At 43.6% G+C, this 17,892-nt stretch overlaps 2 protein-coding genes across 5 annotated transcripts; both read left to right on the forward strand.

Moving 5' to 3' along the window:
* Positions 1-1,463: 1,463 nt before the first annotated feature.
* Positions 1,464-10,395, forward strand: RPP14 (ribonuclease P/MRP subunit p14). Of its 4 annotated transcripts, none has more exons than XM_027587540.2 (6): positions 1,464-1,490; positions 5,137-5,234; positions 5,328-5,412; positions 8,761-8,837; positions 9,313-9,391; positions 10,069-10,395. In XM_027587540.2, the coding sequence occupies exons 2-6, from the start codon at positions 5,137-5,139 to the stop codon at positions 10,123-10,125; spliced, it is 396 nt and encodes a 131-aa protein (XP_027443341.1). In that variant the 5' UTR covers positions 1,464-1,490; the 3' UTR covers positions 10,126-10,395. The 4 variants fall into 4 exon arrangements, with proteins under 4 accessions (XP_027443341.1, XP_027443342.1, XP_027443340.1 ...); XM_027587541.2 differs by lacking the exon at positions 1,464-1,490 and adding an exon at positions 1,517-1,592; XM_027587539.2 differs by lacking the exon at positions 1,464-1,490 and adding an exon at positions 1,701-1,900.
* On the forward strand, positions 5,348-12,496 carry HTD2 (hydroxyacyl-thioester dehydratase type 2). Its single transcript, XM_027587536.1, has 4 exons — positions 5,348-5,412; positions 8,761-8,837; positions 9,313-9,391; positions 10,069-12,496. Exon 4 carries the CDS (start codon positions 10,226-10,228, stop codon positions 10,730-10,732), a length of 507 nt encoding a protein of 168 aa, XP_027443337.1. The 5' UTR covers positions 5,348-5,412; positions 8,761-8,837; positions 9,313-9,391; positions 10,069-10,225; the 3' UTR covers positions 10,733-12,496.
* The last annotated feature ends 5,396 nt before the right edge of the window (positions 12,497-17,892 follow it).

Raw genomic sequence — 17,892 nt, forward strand, 5'->3', positions numbered from 1 at the left:
TTTCTGGGCTGCAGCCTGGCAGGATGGGTTTGCCAGGTGGCTGGTTTTGGGGACCCTCTTCCATTACTAAGTGTTTCCTGAGCCAGATACTTTACACCAACTATTTTTTCCTCACAACTCTGAGGTAGATGCTACTAATCTCTCCAGGTGACAGATGAGGGGGATGAATAAGTGGCAGAGGATGTATTTGGAGTGAGTTTTGGCAGTTTCTGAAATCCAACCTCTTTTAAGAAAGAAAATGCCACTGTCTGTGGGGTCTGTGTTGATTTCCTCTACATCTCCCCCAACCTGGAACAAGTCCTGTCTCCTCTGAGAAGAGAAGGAAGGGAAGCAGAGCTGCAGAACCGGAGAACATGACTATAGCCAAGGACTGAAGTTGCAGGAAACAGCAGAAAGTGGAATTTTGAGAAAAGACACAAGAGAGAAGGTCCCAGCTGACTCCGGCTCCCACATGCCTGTGCAGGGTAACCTCTGCCCCCAACCCAGGCAGAATCAGCACACCCATCTATGAACTACTGCATTCACTAAGTGTGTGTTGAGTGCCAGGCACTGGAATGCAATGGTGAGCCAACACAGACAAGGCCCCCATGCTCATGGGGCTTACACTCAAGTTTTGGCAGCCCCAGCCCCTCTCCCATACACACCCCTGATGGATGCCACACAACTAACTGGTGGTAGTATGGTGCAGTATGGAGAGCATGATCTAGAGTCAGACCGCCTGCTCCACCACTTACAACTGTGTGATCTTGGGCAAGTAACAGCCTCTTGGGCCTCAGTCTTCACCCCTGTAAGATGGGGATGATCATAGTAATAGCTACCTTAGGATTGTGTGAGAGTTCCAGGAGATAACATATGAAAAATTTTTTTCATGGCGCCTGGCCCAACGAAAGTACTTGATAAATATTAGCTGCTATTACTACTACTGCTGCTGCTGCTGCTGCTGCTGCTGCTGCTATTATTATTATATACAAACACTACCTGTTTCACGAATACAGGGCCATATCTTCTTGTTCTCCGCTGAGTTCCCAGTACCTAGCACATAATTGGGACTTAGCATGAATAAACGCATAGATGAAACCTGGCTTACATTTGAAGATACGACATTCTGGATCTTATGTCAACCCAGATAGATAACCTACTATGTGCTGGGAGCCACAAGGGACATTAAGAGTGGTTCCCGTCCTTGGGGTGCTTGACAGAAGATGCTCAGCAGAAGAGATGCTAGATATAAAGTTGAATGAATGCATGGATAAATGAATGACTACGAAAGCGAGCTCCTGTGCCGAATAAACACGTCCGGAGTCCCGTACCCCATACACACATTCGCTCACAGAGCTTTCTCTGGAGTGGGCACCAGGGGGCACTGAGCTCGGCCAGTCTCAGCTCCTGATCAGGATTCACGCCCAGGTTCTCAGGTGGACGCCGCGCGGTGACGTCATATCCGCGCCTAGACGTCACGCTTCCGGGGGGGGGCGAAACAAGAGCCAAACGTAAGTATCCCCGGAGTTTTCTGGGCCCAGGGTCTGGCCTTTGCGGGGGGACGCCAAGCTTTGGCGGATTCTTGCAGTGAACAGGAGTCAGGGAGGCACCAGGTTAGTGCGACCGAAAGCAGGTAAGCGGAAGCCCATAGCAGAGCGGCTTTTGCCGGGAGTGAGCTCTGTCGGCCGCGCTGGTGACGCACGGCCTGCGCGCCAGGTGCGCATGCGCAAGGTGGGAGTTACGGCGGGCGGCGCTCGGCCATCTGAGGTACCAAACCTCTCTGGCCCAAGACGCCGCGGGCGGCCGGCGAGATCCGGCAGCGCACCTCCCGGGGTCCCTGTATTACGGGGTCTCGGTAGCACATGGTGGCTGCGAGGAGTGAGCGGGACCACGTGTGCAGAGCGCATGCGCCCGGTGCCAGGTGGGCGCTAAGTAAATGGGGGACGTTAGTCAAAAAAAAGTTGAAAACAACTGAAGTGTCCAACAGTAGGGGACTGGGCTTTTTTTTTTTTTTTAATGATTGGTTTGGCCCCAAACTTACATATTGAATGTATACTGTGTGCACTTTTAGATTCCTAGGAAACAGTAGTGAACAAGATAGAACCCCGTTTCTTGCAGAGTGTACATTCTGTTGTGGGGGAGGGAAGTACAAATAGAGAATAAATGAATTACGTAGTTGTGTTAGAAGGTGGTAAGTGCTATGGGGAAAAAACTAGAACAGGGGCATGGAGGGGCTGCCGTATTAGATAGAACAGCCACCGGAGCAAATCGAGGGGTGAGATTTGATCAAAGCCATGAAGGAAGCGAGGGAGCGAGGCATCTGGCTACCTGGAGGAAGAATATTCCCAGCATGTGGAAAAGCTAGGAGCGGAGAGGCGCAGAAACGGGAGGGAAACGGTGTGTGAGGAAGAGCTAGGAGGAGTCTGGTGGAGGGAGTTGAGCAAGGGAGCATGGTCAGGGCTGTTGGAGGCAGCGGTACAATTCAGGTAAGGCCTTGCAGGGCTTGTAAGTCCTTTGTGTTTACTCTGAGTAAAACGGGAACCATTGCATTGTTTTGAGCAGAGGAATGGCAGGGGCTTGAATAGGTTTTAACTGGCTTGCTCTGGCTGCTGTAGAGACTAGATTGGGGGGTGGGGGTGGGGAGCAGGTGGAAGCAGGGACACCTATTACTAATAGGTCACTTAATGAGCATCCCTGCAGCCATTACAAAGGCTGGCTTCAAAGATGATAACAAGAGCTATGGAAGTGCTTTCATTGTTGTGGTGAGCCTGGCAGATTTGCCAGGCTGTATGAAGAGTACCCAGGCATCCTCTCCTTTAATCTCGGACAGCCTGCAGAGGGCAATACTGTCACTGCCTCTGAGGCTGAGGCCTATGTGGAGGTGACTGCTCACTAAACACTTGTTCCTAAGTCTTTTTTGGTAAAATATACCTAACATAAAATTTACCATTTTTAAGGGTACAGCCTGTTGATGTAAAGTATATTAACACTGTTATGAAACCATTATCACTATCCATTTCCAGAATACTCCTTAAGTCTTCATTGTTATTGGCATCCTGAGCCCCAGGCACAATCTCATTCCCCTAGCTCAGGCAGCCAACTCCCATCAAGGCTGTTGGTAACTCTTAATAAAACACCTATCATGTGCCAGACAATGAATGAAGTGATTGAGGGTCCTATTCTCCCTGCCCTTCTAGTCAGGGATGACTCTAATGATTGGGAAAGAATCATCAGCTGATTATTTCTGCAGTCTTGAACATACAGGCCTAATACTTCTCACCATTCAGTAAGTGTTTATTGATTCCCTACTCTGTGCCAGACACAGTAACTATTCATGTTTTTAAGTGGATGCTTGGATGTAGCTCCTTGACCCTAACTTCTCATTTTCTCTGAGGGCATCATCTAGGAGTGCTTGAAACTGGACCTGACGCAGAGGTTTTTGTAAATGCCGGTTTATAGCTATATGACCTTGGCTAATTCCCTTTCCTTGGTTGGACCTCAGTTTTCTGGTTCCTTTAGTGGGGAACCAGATATTGAACAAAGAGTATTAAGAGATTGCATAACAAGTAAATCTAATTTAGAACAAGGTGTCCAAAAGGCTTTCTTGAAGAGGTGAAATTCCTAGGAGAGGTGACCTTTAAGCTAAAATTCAAAGGATGAATAGGGGCTATCCAGGGGAAGAGTGAGGTAGGAGTGGACCCGATGACAGATTCTCCCCAGGGGGGTCAGCATGTTGTGAATTCTTGAAGGATCCAGGTCTATTAGAAATGACATGAGTGCCCATTCCAGGAATTCCTCTTCTCAAACCCCTTGCTGTCTAAGCTCGATCTTTGGCGGGGCGGGGCGGTGGGGGGGGGCGTTTACTATCAAATAGCTCTGTATAGACCTGGCCTTCAGAGAACAGGCAGGTCCAGCATGGGATGGGACAGCAGAACTACCACTCCTCATTCTGTTCATGTTCTGTGTTGACTGAGAGTAAACAAGAAGATCCTGCATTATTTTCCTGTATGCTATTTTTTTAAAAGATTTTATTTATTTAGCTGTCAGAGAGAGCACAAGCAGGGGGAGCGGCAGGCAGGGGGAGAAGCAGCTCCCGGCTGAGCAAGGAGCCCAATGCAGGGCTCAGTCTCAGGGCCTTGGGATCATGATGTGAGCCTAAGGCAGATGCTTAACTGACTGAGCCATCCAGGCGCCCCCCCCCCCCTTTTTTTTAAATTAGGAGGCATCATACCAGAGTGGTCTTGAGGGGCTCAGGAGTGGTTGGAATCTGTGCCCTTGGGCAAGTGTTACCTCTCTGCCAAGCCTCAATGTCGTCTTCTTAAAAATGGAGGGGAAAAAGTGAGAATAATAATAGCTTTTACTTCATGGGATCATTTTGAAGACTTATGACCTAAGGCATGTGGGGCATTTAGCACAGAGCCAGGTACTTAGGGAAAAATGTCCATTGGGATTATGTTATTAGAATTTAAGAGTACAACAGTCTGGCATATATAAAATCTAGAAACTTTCTTTGTGTCTGTATGGGTAAATTTGGTTTGACCAGAAATAAAAGAATTACTATACTAGGAGTTCTTTTAGAAATCAAATGGGTCAAAAAAAAAAGAAAGAAAAGAAAAGAAAAGGGGTACCTGGCTGGTTTAGTCAGAGGAGCACGTGACTTGATCTCAGGGTCATGAGCTCAGGCCCCACGTTGGGTGTAGAGATTACTTAAATAAATAAGTAAACTTGAGGGGCACCTGGGTGGCTCAGTCAGTTAAGCGTCTGCCTTCGGCTCAGGTCATGATCCCAGGGTCCTGGGATCGAGCCCCGCATTGGGCTCCCTGCTCAGCGGGAAGCCTACTTCTCCCTCTCCCACTCCCCCTGCTTGTGTTCCCTCTCTCACTGTGTCTCTGTCAAATAAATAAATAAAATCTTAAAAATAAATACATAAATACACTTGAGAAACATCAAATGGGTTCAGGGTGCCTGTCTGGTTCAGTTGGTAGAGCATGAGACTCTTGATCTCAGGGTTGTGAGTTCAAGCCACACAGTGGGTGTAGAGCTTACTTTAAAAAAAAAATCAAAATGGGTTAAATTCTCATTTAAAAAATGGGGGGAAAAAGTGAAAAATAGGTTGTACCTTGCTAATTTGTAGCCCTCTTGATTTTTCATTTCTAGATGTGGTCAGCTTTGGAAAAGATGCCAGCTCCAGCCACCACATATGAAAGAATAGTTTACAAAAATCCCTCTGAGCACCATTATATGAAAGTCCGCCTGTGAGTTCTCCTAAGTTCTATTTGTGATTACATTTTTATGAATCTGAATAGTATGAAACTTGATACATTTTTTTCTTTTTTATGTTTTTATAGAGAATTTCAAGATCGTGGGGTTGGACTGAATGCTGCACAGTTCAAACAGCTGCTTATTTCAGCCTTGAAGGACCTCTTTGGGGAGGTATGAATCACTTGGGAGATTGAACACTCCTAAGATCTTTGTAAGAAATACTAAAACAATGCTTTTCCAAATAATTATTTTAAAACTTTAAAAACATATTTGAAATTGCAGAAACAGACTTTCAAAAATGATGAATTTTGGGTAGGTTTGTTCTAATATGCCTTCTATTTGACAAGGAACTTGTTAGACAAATGTTTTAGTGCCATGCTACTCCCCAGTATGGTCCAGACTGGCAACCTGCAAAGTTTTTTGGGTTTTTTGTTTTGTCTTGTTTTGTTTTAAGATTTTATTTATTTAGAGAGTGTGTGTGTGAGCAGGGAGAGGGGCAGAGGGAGAGGGAAGGAGAACCCCAAGCAGACCCCACACTGAGCGCAGAGCCCAACCAGGGCTCAGCCTCAGGACCCGAGATCACAACTCGACCCAAAATCAAGAGTCGGACGCATAACTGCCTGAGCCACCCAGGTGCCCCGAGCAAACAGTTTTTTTGCCCATTGTGAAGATTTATACCAGAATCAGCACACTACTTCCTTTACTGAAAAAGTCTCCGTAAACAAAAATTGAGGTGAACTATCAGAAGAGCTTGGTTAGAGCCCCACGTTGGTGTAGAGATTACTAAAAGTAAATAAATAAATAAACTTTAAAAAAAACTGAGCTGAACTAAACAATGTACTTAGTGATATTGTTGATTTGCATTGTGTTACAGCCTCTTATTTTATCACAGACCAGCACATTGAGTAGGCCTATTTTAGCATTTACTTGAAAATAAGTAGAATTTTGAGAGAGAACAAAGACAGACGATTCAGGAAATTGTTTCCTGATTCATATGTTTTATCAAGTCATAATCTGGTAAGCATCTCATTAAAATTAAAAACGTACACACCACAGCAGACTCAGTTAAGAGGATGAAAAGACAAATTACAGACTGGGGGAACTCAGGCGCCTGGGTAGCTCAGTCGGTTAGGCATCTGCCTTGGGTTCAGGTCATGATCCCAGGGTCCTGGGATTGAGTCCCGCATTGGGCTCCCTGCTCAGCGGGGAGTCTGCGTCTCCCTCTGTTTCCCCGTGTGCATACTCGCACGCTCTCACTCTCTCTCTCAAAAATAAATAAATAATCTTTTAAAAAATAAAAAGAACTCTAAAAACTCAATAATGAAGAAAACCAAACATTTCAACTTGAAAATGTGTAAAAGACACAAATAGACATTTCACTAAAAATGAGGTACTGTTGACAAAGAAGCACATGAATGAAGAGATGTTCAACATTATTAGCCATTGGGGAAATGCACATTAAAAACACACTAAGCTCCAGAAAACAACAACAACAACAAAACACAATGGGTGCGGGTGCCTGGCTGGCTCAGTTGGTGGAGCATGCGACTCTTGATCTTTTGACTCTTGACTCTTGGTTGTGAGCTCGAGCCCCATGTTGGGTGTCAAGATTATTTAAAAATAAAATCTTTAAAAAATAAGTAAATAAAACACAGTGAGCTATCACTACACACGTAACAGAAAAACCGAAAATAAAAAAAAATAGTGATAATACTAAGTGCTGGTGAGGATGTGGAGAAACTGGATCACTCATTCATTCATTCATTGCTAATGGAAATGCAAAATGGCACAGCCACGGGCGCCTGGGTGACTCAGTCATTGGGTGTCTGCCTTCAGCTCAGGCATGATCACAGGGTCCTGGGGTCGAGCCCCGTGTTGGGCTCCCTGCTCAGTGGGAAGCCTGCTTCTCCCACTCCCCCTGGTTGTGTTCCCTCTCTCTCTGTGTCTCTGTGTCTCAAATAAATAAATGAAATCTTAAAAAAAAAATGGCACAGCCACTTTGGAATACCATTTGACAGTTTCTAAAAACAACTAAACATGCATCTACTATACTACCCAGCAGTTAACACACCTAGGCATTTGTCCCAGGAAGTAAAAACTTAACATTCATATAAAACTTGTATGTGAGTGTTCATAGCAGCTTTATTTGTAGGAGCCCAAAAACAGAAATCAACCAGATGTCCTTCAATGAGTGAGTACTTAAACATTCATGATATATTGATAACATAGAATATAGTGAATAATAAAAAGGAACAAACTATAGATACACATAAAAACTTAACTGAATCTCCAGAGAACTATGCTAAGTGAAAAAGCTAATTCCAAAAGGTGACAGTCTGGGTAATCCCATTTGTATCATGCTCCTGAAATAATGTAATTATATAATCTGGAGAAAGGTTCGTGGTTAGGGATTGGGAGGAGGAGTGGGTGTGACTAAAACAAGGTAGAAGAGGAAGAGCGCCCTGTGGCGATGGTGTAATTCTATCTTGCTGATGGTAGTGGTTGCATAAAACTATCTATGTGGTAAGATTGCATGGAAGTATGCACACACGCACACACACGCATGGACAAATAGGAGTATGTGTATAACTGGTAAAATCTGAATAAACTGGTTTATCAATTTTAGGTTTTTGGTTTTGATATTGTTTGATATTACTGGGGGAGGCTTCATGAAGGGCGCATAGAACCTTCCTGTAAATTTCATTGTAACCTCCTGTGATTCTAATTTTTCAAAATAAAAAGTTTAAGAAAAAAGTGTGTACCTTCTCTGTTGGGTATAAAACCTGGTTCCAGAATGATGAGTATTATGAGAGAGGAAGTGTATGCTTTCTATGTGTGAAACAGCATAGAAAGCAATTGAGCTTAATCTTGGGGATCAGGGATGGAACTTTTTTAACCCTGAGATCAAAAGTCTCCGGCTCTACTAACTGAGCCAGCCAGGCACCCCCAGGGATGGAACAATTTAAACAAAGACTTCAAGGGTGAAGAGTCATTAGCAATATGAAGAGTTACAGGAAGAACATTCTAGACAGGGGCAATTGTAAACAAGCAGTCCCAGTACTACAGCACAACTAAATAAAATACTGCTTTTTTGGAGGAGAAAAGCAGTTGGCAGGATTAGTTATTAGACTTTAAGAATAGTGATGATAGGGGCACCTGGGTGGCTCAGTTGGTTAAGCGTCTGCCTTCAGCTTGGGTCATGATCCCAGAATCTGGGGATGGAGCCCTGTGTTGGGCTTCCTGCTCAGCAGGGAGTCTGCTTCTCCCTCTGCCCCTCCCCCTGCTTGTGCTTACTCTCATTCTTTCTCTCTTTCTAGCTTGCTCTCTCTCAAATAAATAAAATCTTTAAAAAAAAAGGATAGCCCTAATAGGGGCACCCTGCTGCCTCAATCATTGGAGCATGCAATTCTTGATCTCAGGGTTGTGAGTTCGGGCACCACATTGGGTGTAGAGATTACTTTAAAAAAATAAAAGAATAGTGATAATTATAGTCTGCTAATAGTATTTTTCCATACCTAGGTTGATGCAGCCTTACCCTTGGACATCCTAACTTATGAAGAGAAGACCCTGTCAGCCATCTTGAGGATATGTAGCAGGTACGACAGAGGCACCTTTGTAGTATAACAGAGCAGAGAGATGGATGGAGAAATAGAGCAAAAATGCTCTTCTCTAAGAGGAGGCTTGTCTTTGTGAGCTCTGAGTAGTTTTTGGAAGTTTAAACTGGGAAGGATATGAACTTTTATCCACCAGGAGCTTAGACTATACAGAGCAAAACTCATGATTTGCTTACAACTGTAGTGTTTCCCAGTTGGTGGCCATGGTTGCAAACTCAAAAATGTGTATTTTAGAAACATTCCTAATTGAGGTTCATTTTATTCTCTGCTATGACATAATGTGCTTTTACTTTTAAAGTTTTCTCATTTAGTGCTCTCTTTGGCAGCACATCTACTCAAGTTTTCTCATTTAAATTAGGTTTTCTGGACCTAATTTAACTATCTGGCCCATCACAAAAGTACTAGGGAGACGTCACAGAGACAAATCTTCATGCATTCATTCTTGATCTCTCTACAGTGGTCTTGTCAAATTGTGGAGCTCTTTGACTCTGTTAGGATCCTATAAAGGCAAGAAATGTGCCTTCAGAGTGATTCAGGTAAAGACTGTTCCTTCACATATTCCAAACAAGGCTGAGTAGGGGTCAAGCAGCTTTTTCTTTTTCTTTTTTTTTTTTAAGATTTATTTATGAGAGAGAGAGTGAGTGAGTGTTCCGGGGGGGAGGGGCTGAGGGAGAGGAGAGGGAAAGAATCTCAAGCAGACTCCATGCTGAGCAAGGAGCCCGACACAGGGCTCAATCCCATAACCCCAAGATTATGACCTGAGCCAAAATCAAGGGTCAGACACCCAACCGACTGAGCTACCCAGGTACCCCTCAAACTGCTTTTTAGTACATGTCCCATTTTTTGCTTGCATAAATCTAGTGTGGGTAACATTATCCAGTGGCAGCAGTGGGGAGGAATAAGGACTACATTGCTTCTGGAAATGTGAGAGAAAGCACTTAGATTTTAGATTGTATGGGAGATGTTTGGGGATGAAACTTGGAACTCTTGTGGAAAAGTCTTAACTTTTCATTTGTTGCTTAATGCCTGGTGCCTTAAATATTAGGACATGCTTTCTAAACCTACTGTGATCACTTGTGTATCTGAGGATGCTCTTTAAGATGCCACTGCATCAGCTTCGCTTACCCTAGAAAACTAGGCATGTTTCCACACACCCTGTGTTTCAGTGCAGTCTTCTCCCCAGATTTCCTTAACTGTTTTCTTTCTCTTACAGGTTTCTCCATTTCTCCTTGCCTTATCTGGGAATAGCAGGGAACTAGTATTGGATTGAATAGTCTTCAATTGCAGAAACATCCTTCTCTCAAAAGCATGTTTTGGTGACAATATGCTGTCTGAAGACTGAAGCAGTCTAAAAGCTCCGATTGCTGAAGATGTTCCCCGTAATTTCCCGCCATCATCTGTGGTGGGGTGGGCTTCAAAGGAGAATCTGCCTGAGCCAGCCAGTGGTGAGCAGGCATCACGTTGAGCAGATGCACACCAGAGTTGGAGACCGCGCTGAACTCAGCAGGGCCTTCACACAGAGGGACGTGGCTGCCTTCTCAGAATTAACGGGAGATGTCAATCCTTTGCATTTAAATGAAGATTTTGCAAAATACACCAAGTTTGGAAAGACAATTGTACACGGAGTTTTGGTCAATGGACTTATTTCGGCTCTCCTGGGAACTAAAATGCCAGGGCCAGGCTGTGTATTACTTTCACAGGAAATTAGCTTTCCAGCCCCTTTATATGTTGGAGAAGTTGTTGTAGCTTCCGCAGAGGTAAAAAGGCTAAAGCGGTTCATTGCTGTTATTGCGGTGTCATGTTTTGTAAGAGAAAGTAAAAAGACTGTTATGGAAGGCTGGGTTAAAGTTATGGTCCCAGAAACTCCCCAGTCCTGAAATGTGTTTAAAGATGGACATTCAAGTGCCAATGGTACTGTTCTTGAAGAGCCTCTGAGGAAAAGGGAATGCTGCTCTTCACCAAGGGATGGCCCATAGACCTAGAAGCCCATGTTGGGGGAGGGGAGCAGGTAGAGGGGTGTTCAAAGGTCCGTTGTCCAATTTGGCTTTATGCTTCACACAGACTTGAGTATATTCCTCCTCTGTCTAGGTTTTTAAAATTGAAGAAATACCGGGAAAGTTATTTAGCTAAAGGTTCTTTTAGGATTTCACATCTATTAGATTTGTATTTGAATAACACAAACCTGCCTCTATCTGTGCAGAGTAAGTTTGTCACTGAATTTATAACTAGCATTTATTTAATTACTGAAGGCAACAACAGAATTCAGGTCATCTTTGAACACCTACCTTCTACCAGTCAGGGTACTTAGATCCTGTCCTTCAGCAGTTTCTGAGTCAGAGTTTATTGTAATTTGTTACTGTTTACACCACAGTGGCACCTTGTTCTATCTTCAGTGGCATTTGCTTCTCAGATGGCTTTCCTGTGATTGGAGAAGGGCTTACGTGCACCTTTGGACTCATTTATGTAAACTCTCTCCATCTCATGGGATAACAACACCTACCACACAGGACTGTTGGAGATGCTAGATACAAATAGCTAAGCACAAAGTCCAACCGGTCATCCATTCTCCCCTGTGAATGAAGTTAGAGGTTTTCCCAAGTTTAAAGCAAACTAGCCCACAATTTAAACAGGTAACAGACTTCATTTTTCAGGATGTCAATCAATTTAAACCTGGAATAGAATTGGAATGCAAAATTTCTATTTTAGTAATCCAGATTATTTTCTCCCTCCCTTGAAAACACTGGATTCTCCCCTTTACAAATAATATATGCTTATTGTAAAGATTTATAAATAAAAAGTATAAGGAACCCTGTGGAGGCCAAGTTCTTAAGAGTTGAGGGATATTGAAAATTTAATCAGTATTAAAAAAAAAAAAGTTGGGTACTGAAGAGGAAATGCGCCTAATGCGTTTGTACTGAGTGGTCATCCCAACACAGCCAACACTTTTAAGAATCTATAACAGAACATCCATCTCTGCTCTGTGGCTTTAGATGGTGGTTCTGATTACAACTAGATGCTTTGATCAGGAGGATCAAGTGTCACTGGTGGGATCACCCCCATTTTCCGGGAAAAGGTTTTTCCTCCTGGTAGATCAGTAACTAGATTTTTTTTTTTTTTTTTTTTACATCAAAGGGATAAATTAAGCAGATTACTAGAAAAAAATCATTCTGGGCACTAGAGGGCAATGATGTGTATAAATAATATTTTTAAACTGTTGAATATTGTACCACCACATCCTAGTCGGTGGATGGTGAGATGAAAATACTAAAATCAACATGAGAAGCAATGATGCCCTCATGAGTTTCAGAAGGGGCTGTTGTGGGGGCTCAGATACACACGAAGACTTATTCATAGGGGAAGGCTACACAAGCTAAAACTTTGATACAACATTGAAAAAAGAGAACTTGGAGCACAAAATACAGACTCAGAGCTAAGACTGTCTGTTCCTGTAGAACTCATTCTCTGGGACTAGTAGCACTCTTGAAGCATAGGTCCATAAATGGAGTGTAATTTGATTATTAATACTAGTAGCTACCATTTTTGCAGTATGAGCCAATCCCCACCCCCCCTTTTTAAAAGATTTTATTTTTGAGAGAGAGTGCCAGTGGGGGAGGGGCAGAGGGAGAGAGAATCTCTGTAAACAGGCTGTGTACTGAGCACGGAGCCTGATGGCAGGGCTTGATCTCATAATCCTGAGATCATGACCTGAGGTGAAGCTGAAACCAAGAGTCAGACACTTAACCAACTGAGCCATCTAGGCACCCCATTTTCTTTTTTTTAATTGAAAATTTTATTTTATTTTTTTAAATTTTATTTATTTGACAGCACAAGTAGGCAGAGTGGCAGGAAGAGGGAGAAGCAGGCTTCCCGCTGCGCAGAGAGCCCAATGCAGGGCTGGATCCCCAGGACCCTCATGGGTCCTCATGACTGAACCACCCCAGTGATCCTGAGATTTTATTTGTAAGTACTCTCTACACCCAGTGTGGGGCTCAAACTTACAACCCCAAGATCAAGAGTCACATGCTCCACCAACTGAGCCAGCCAGGTGCCCCAATGAGCCAGTTTTCTACATTAACTCCAATCTTTGAGAACTTTGTGAATTAAAGTTAATGTCCCATTTTAAAGGCAAGGAAATAGACTGATGCTGTGTGACTTGCCCAAGGCTGTACAGAAAATAGACTGATGCTGTGTGACTTGCCCAAGCTGTAGAGCCTGGGATGCAAATGGGGACCTGCCTGGCTCCAAAGTATTTCTTTTCTCCATCTCCCTGTGGGTCTTACAATGTTCCCATTACTGGAGCCCTGTCAGTTTCTGTAATAGTATCCCGTTATGTGGCATTAAAGTATTCAGAACCACCATTTTATAGAATTCTTTTTATATTCAGAACGTGCTAGATCTTACTTCCTGCTACAGTTGCAGCATTTTCCTATACATTATTAGTTGATGGCTTTCACCCGTAACCATCACCTACCCTTTTTCTCAGTTGACATTCAGTGATTACTTGTCTTTAGAGCAGAATTACCAAAAAGGTTATTCTAAAGGTGAAAAGTTATGTGTAGGCCACGTATGGTGGAGATGGGGATGCCAGGCGTGGCTGGTCACTGATACTGTGTAATTCAAAAGTAGCTTATCAATATGAGCATTTTCATTTTTTAAATGGTCCCTGAGTGCCATGGTCTTCTTTGATCTCCGTAAATCAATAAAAGGTTGGACTAGAGAAGTAGGCAAGAAGGGATACTTCTCTGTCAATGATGACTTCTTATTTTTACTCAGAGATGCTCCAGCCACTCTTGCTTTGTGAAAGCTGGCTCTCAGGGAAACTGGCTGATGATTGTTTTCATATTGAGCCTTGTAGGAAATGCCAAAAGAATGTGGTTCTTCTGATGAAAGCAGGGGTGACCCTCAAATTAGGAACTTCTCTCCAAGATAGTTGAGAGGGGGCCTTGATTGTACTAGGTCACAGGTGGAAGTGAGTACAAAAGTACTGACTAAAATAGCGGGCCAAATTGTACTAGCACTTTCCGCATAGGGGCATCGTAAGACTGCAATTTATGTCATGTTTGATTGCTACAGAAAGATAGACTCATCTTAAGCAATTTCAGCCTAATGTACTGGAAAATTGCTTAACAGATTTTTATATTCTATTAGAAACATTTCCATATTGGTGAGATGCCACTCATTTCTTATTCTGGGCAGCAAATCTTGAGTAACAGCAGGAAGAAAGCCTCACCACAGCCTCCGTTCATCTTGTGGACCTGATTTGCGTATTCATCTAGAAAAAGAAGAAATTGCTAAATGCACAGTGGTACCTCTTAGGTAACCACAGGTCTTCATTTGGTGCTGAATTATTAGCCAATTTTCTTTTATTTTCTTTGAGTATGATTCAGAGACCAATTTACTCCCAAAGAAAATTGCTATTAAATTATATCTATTAAGTTTTTATATTAAAACATACTCTAGCAAGGGTTGACTGTCACTCTGAGCAGCTGTGCCCCTCTGAATGCCTCATGTGTTGGCATAATTTATTAACTGGCTCTATCTGAGCAGAATGGGAGTGCTGTGAAATTACTTTTGGGTTGCACTTCAGTATCTCCGGGGTCCCAGATGTTTCACTTTCTTTGTTCTTGGCTTGCCTTCATTTGGATTACAAACACAGCAGAAATAAGAATTCTCAACATCTTCAGAGAAATGTTGGGTTGGAGCAAAATCAACTACAAGAAACCATTTAAATTCAAAATCCTAAAAGAACCCAAGAATGATGTTAACACTATATAAATAGAACAGGATTAATAGGAGGCCCCACAAACAGTCAATTTCTCGGCCACAATCAATTTCTAGGGTGGCTTTTAGCTGTATATGACCTTTTTTTTTTAAGATTTTATTTATTTGTCAGAGAGAGAGAGAGAAAGACTGAGCACAAGCAGGGGGAGCTGCAGGCAGAGAGAGTAACAGGCTCGCCACTGAGCAAGGAGCCCAACACGGGACTCGATCCCAGGACCCTGGGATCGTGACCTGAGCCGAAGGCAGACGCTTAACCGACTGAGCCACCCAGGCGCCCGTGTATATGACCTTCTTATAAATCCTGGGCAAAATTCCTCTGTGACATGATAGCAAATCCCAGGGTCTTGGGATTGAGCCCCGAATTGGGCTCCCTGCTCTGCGGGAAGCCTGCTTCTCCCTCTCATACTCCCCCTGCTTGTGTTCCCTCTTTCGCTGTGTCTGTCTCTGCCAAATAAATAAATAAAATCTTAAAAAAAAAAAAAGAAAGAAAAAATGAAATTATAAGGCTCACCGTAGCATTTATTCTGAAGGGCTTACTTCAGGCAAGAATTTTCAGAGAAAGGGAAAGTCTGATTGAGAGTTAGTCTCTGCCTTCATTCCATCATATATCTGATGTCTTGCTTTCAGTTTCTTTTCCCCAGTGAGGAAAACCTAGATAAGGTTGTTATTTTACAAACTTTGCAGCTCGATTGTATGTTATTTTTTTCATAATCATACAAGTAAAATATCTTCATTAGAGACATTTTGGAAAATACAGAAAAGCATAAAAATGGAAGGCAGTCCTTCCTAGAGACCCTCAATTAATATTTTGGTGTTTTCCCTTGTTTTTCTATATAAACATTTTTTAAAACTTGGGATCATACAGGGCGCCTGGGTGGCTCAGTTGGTTAGCCGACTGCCTTTGGCTCAGGTGATGATCCCGTAGTCCCAGGATCAAGCCCCACATTAGGCTCCCGCTCAGCAGGGAGTCTGCTTCTCCCTCTGACCCTCCCCCCGTCATGTGCTCTCTCTCTCTCTCTCTCACTCTCTCTCTCAAATAAATAAATAAAATCTTTAAAAAAAATAAAACTTGGGATCGTAGAAATGCATATATTGTTTTTTTTCACTCACTATTACATCAGAGCATTTCCCAACATCATTAAATGTCCTTTGATAAGGATCACCCTTGATAATGGGTGAGAACAGTTTTAAAGCCCTTGATATGTATTGTCAAATCTCAGCTCCTAGCACCAGGTAAAGTACCTATTACACGGTAAGTATTCTGTAAATTATTGTTGATGAATAAATGCCTTTCAGAAAGGTGGACCAATTTATACTCCCACCAGCAGCAGTATTTAAGAAGAGCCTTATCGTGGTCAGTCCACATCATGACAGGAATAATGATTAAAGCAGAATTTTGGTTTCTGTGATTCTGGCAATGAAATAATCCATTTACTTTAAAGAAATGGAAGTAAAAAGTTGAGGGGCCCCTGGGTGGCTCGGTTGGTTGAGCATCTGACACTTGATTTTGGCTCAGATCATGATCTCAAGGTTGTTAGACTGGGCCCCATGGCAGCCCTTGCGCTGGGCGTGGTGCCTGCTTAAGATTCTCTTTCTTCTTCTACCTCTGTTCCTGCCCCTCCCCCTCAAAAAAATGAAAATTAAAAATAAAAAAAGAAGTAAAAAGTTGAATCATCCCTAAATGATATATGGTTGCATTTTAATAGGCTGCTGCTTTTAAACATGTGGAGACAAAAATGGAATGCAGGAAGAATTCTGATTATGTTAGGACTGAATCATGAAGTTCCTTGTTTCCCTTTTCACATGTCAGTCTGTCGTGTCTACTTGCCCAACAATTGCTATAAGCTCAAGATTTGGAGAGGGTATTCTTTTTCTTTTTTTTTTTTTGTAAAGATTTTATTGGGGCGCCTGGGTGGCTCAGTCGGTAAGCGTCTGCCTCCGGCTCAGGTCATGATCCCGGGGTCTTGCGATCGAGGCCCGCATCGGGCTCCCCGCTCTGCGGGAAGCCGGCCTCTCCCTCTCCCACTCCCCCTGCTTGTGTTCCTTCTCTGTCAAATAAGTAAAAAAAAAAAAATTTTTTTAAGATTTTATTTATTTGACAGAGAGAGAGCCTGACGGCAGGAACACAAGCAGGGGGAGTGGGAGAGGGAGAGGCCGGCTTCCCGCAGAGCGGGGAGCCCGATGCGGGCCTCGATCGCAAGACCCCGGGATCATGACCTGAGCCGGAGGCAGACGCTTACCGACTGAGCCACCCAGGCGCCCCAAGAGTGGATATTCTTTAGATACTGTCTAGGCCTTTGCGTCATGTCTAATAGTGGTGGTGGCGTGGGGTGGGGGTGGGGGTGGGGTATGTTCCCAAGAAACTTTACTCTCTTGTCTGAAATCTGTAGAAATTTAGGGGAGACAAATTTAAGAGTTAGAAACTCTCCATTCTATGAACTGTAGGGGAAGGAAGTTAACTAATATTGCTGAGCCAAAATGTACCAAGCCCCTTCCTGTCCTACTGCATTCCACATCCTAACCTTTCCAAACAGGTAGTAGTATCTTCATTTTGCAGATAGGGAGCCGGGGCTCAGAGAGGTTGGGTAACTCACTCAAGGTCATACAGCTGATAAATACCAGAGCCCCAGAGATCCTGGTCATCTGATTCCAAGTCTAACTCCACTGTCTTGGGATGCAGCCCTTGGAAAGAGCAGTGTGGGTGGGATTGCAGGGGTGTGGTGGGGGGCGGGAGAGGACTGGGTGGCAGGGGGAGTGCCAGAATTGTGACCTTGGTTTCAGAAAGACTGGGGGGGGGGGCAAATGTGCACCTGGGAAGTTGATCTCAAACCTCTGGGTTTGAGGTTCTTGGAGCCAGTACAGTGGGACTGAAGACCCCAAGTCTGCAGGATCTTGGCTGAGGGTTCTCAGGGGTGAAGGCTGTTAAAAGAATGCAGCCAAGTAAATTTGCAGATCTAATAGGCATTATTAAGTGACTCGTAATTCAGGCAGCAACACATCTAGCAAGTAGAAAGGCGCTCTAAGGAGCTGTACAAAAAAAGGAGGATTTTATAGGAAGGAGTGTGGGGCAAGGAAGTTATTAGCAAAAGATAGGATTATTTCAGGCAAGGTCACTTTCCCTTAGGGGAAAGAGCAGGGGGTCTTACCATGCAAATTACCTCATCTTCCTTTGGCGGGGGGGGGGGGGGGGGGGGGGGGGGGAATGGATAGTCTGCTTGTCAGATTGGCTCACTGGTGCTGGCCTTTATTCCTGACG

This window comes from Zalophus californianus, chromosome 1 (genome assembly GCF_009762305.2).
Source record: "Zalophus californianus isolate mZalCal1 chromosome 1, mZalCal1.pri.v2, whole genome shotgun sequence".
NCBI classification, from domain to species: Eukaryota; Metazoa; Chordata; class Mammalia; order Carnivora; family Otariidae; genus Zalophus; species Zalophus californianus.

What these genes read in the sequence shown, in the direction of transcription:
- HTD2 (XM_027587536.1), top strand. Translation starts at nt 10,226, where the DNA reads ATGTTCCCCGTAATTTCCCGCCATCATCTGTGGTGGGGTGGGCTTCAA.
- RPP14 (XM_027587537.1), top strand. Translation starts at nt 2,430, where the DNA reads ATGGTCAGGGCTGTTGGAGGCAGCGGTACAATTCAG. An exon ending in GAGGCAGCGGTACAATTCAG is followed by an intron (nt 2,466 to 5,136) that starts GTAAGGCCTTGC and finishes TTTCATTTCTAG; the next exon opens with ATGTGGTCAGCTTTGGAAAA. An exon ending in CATTATATGAAAGTCCGCCT is followed by an intron (nt 5,235 to 5,327) that starts GTGAGTTCTCCT and finishes ATGTTTTTATAG; the next exon opens with AGAATTTCAAGATCGTGGGG.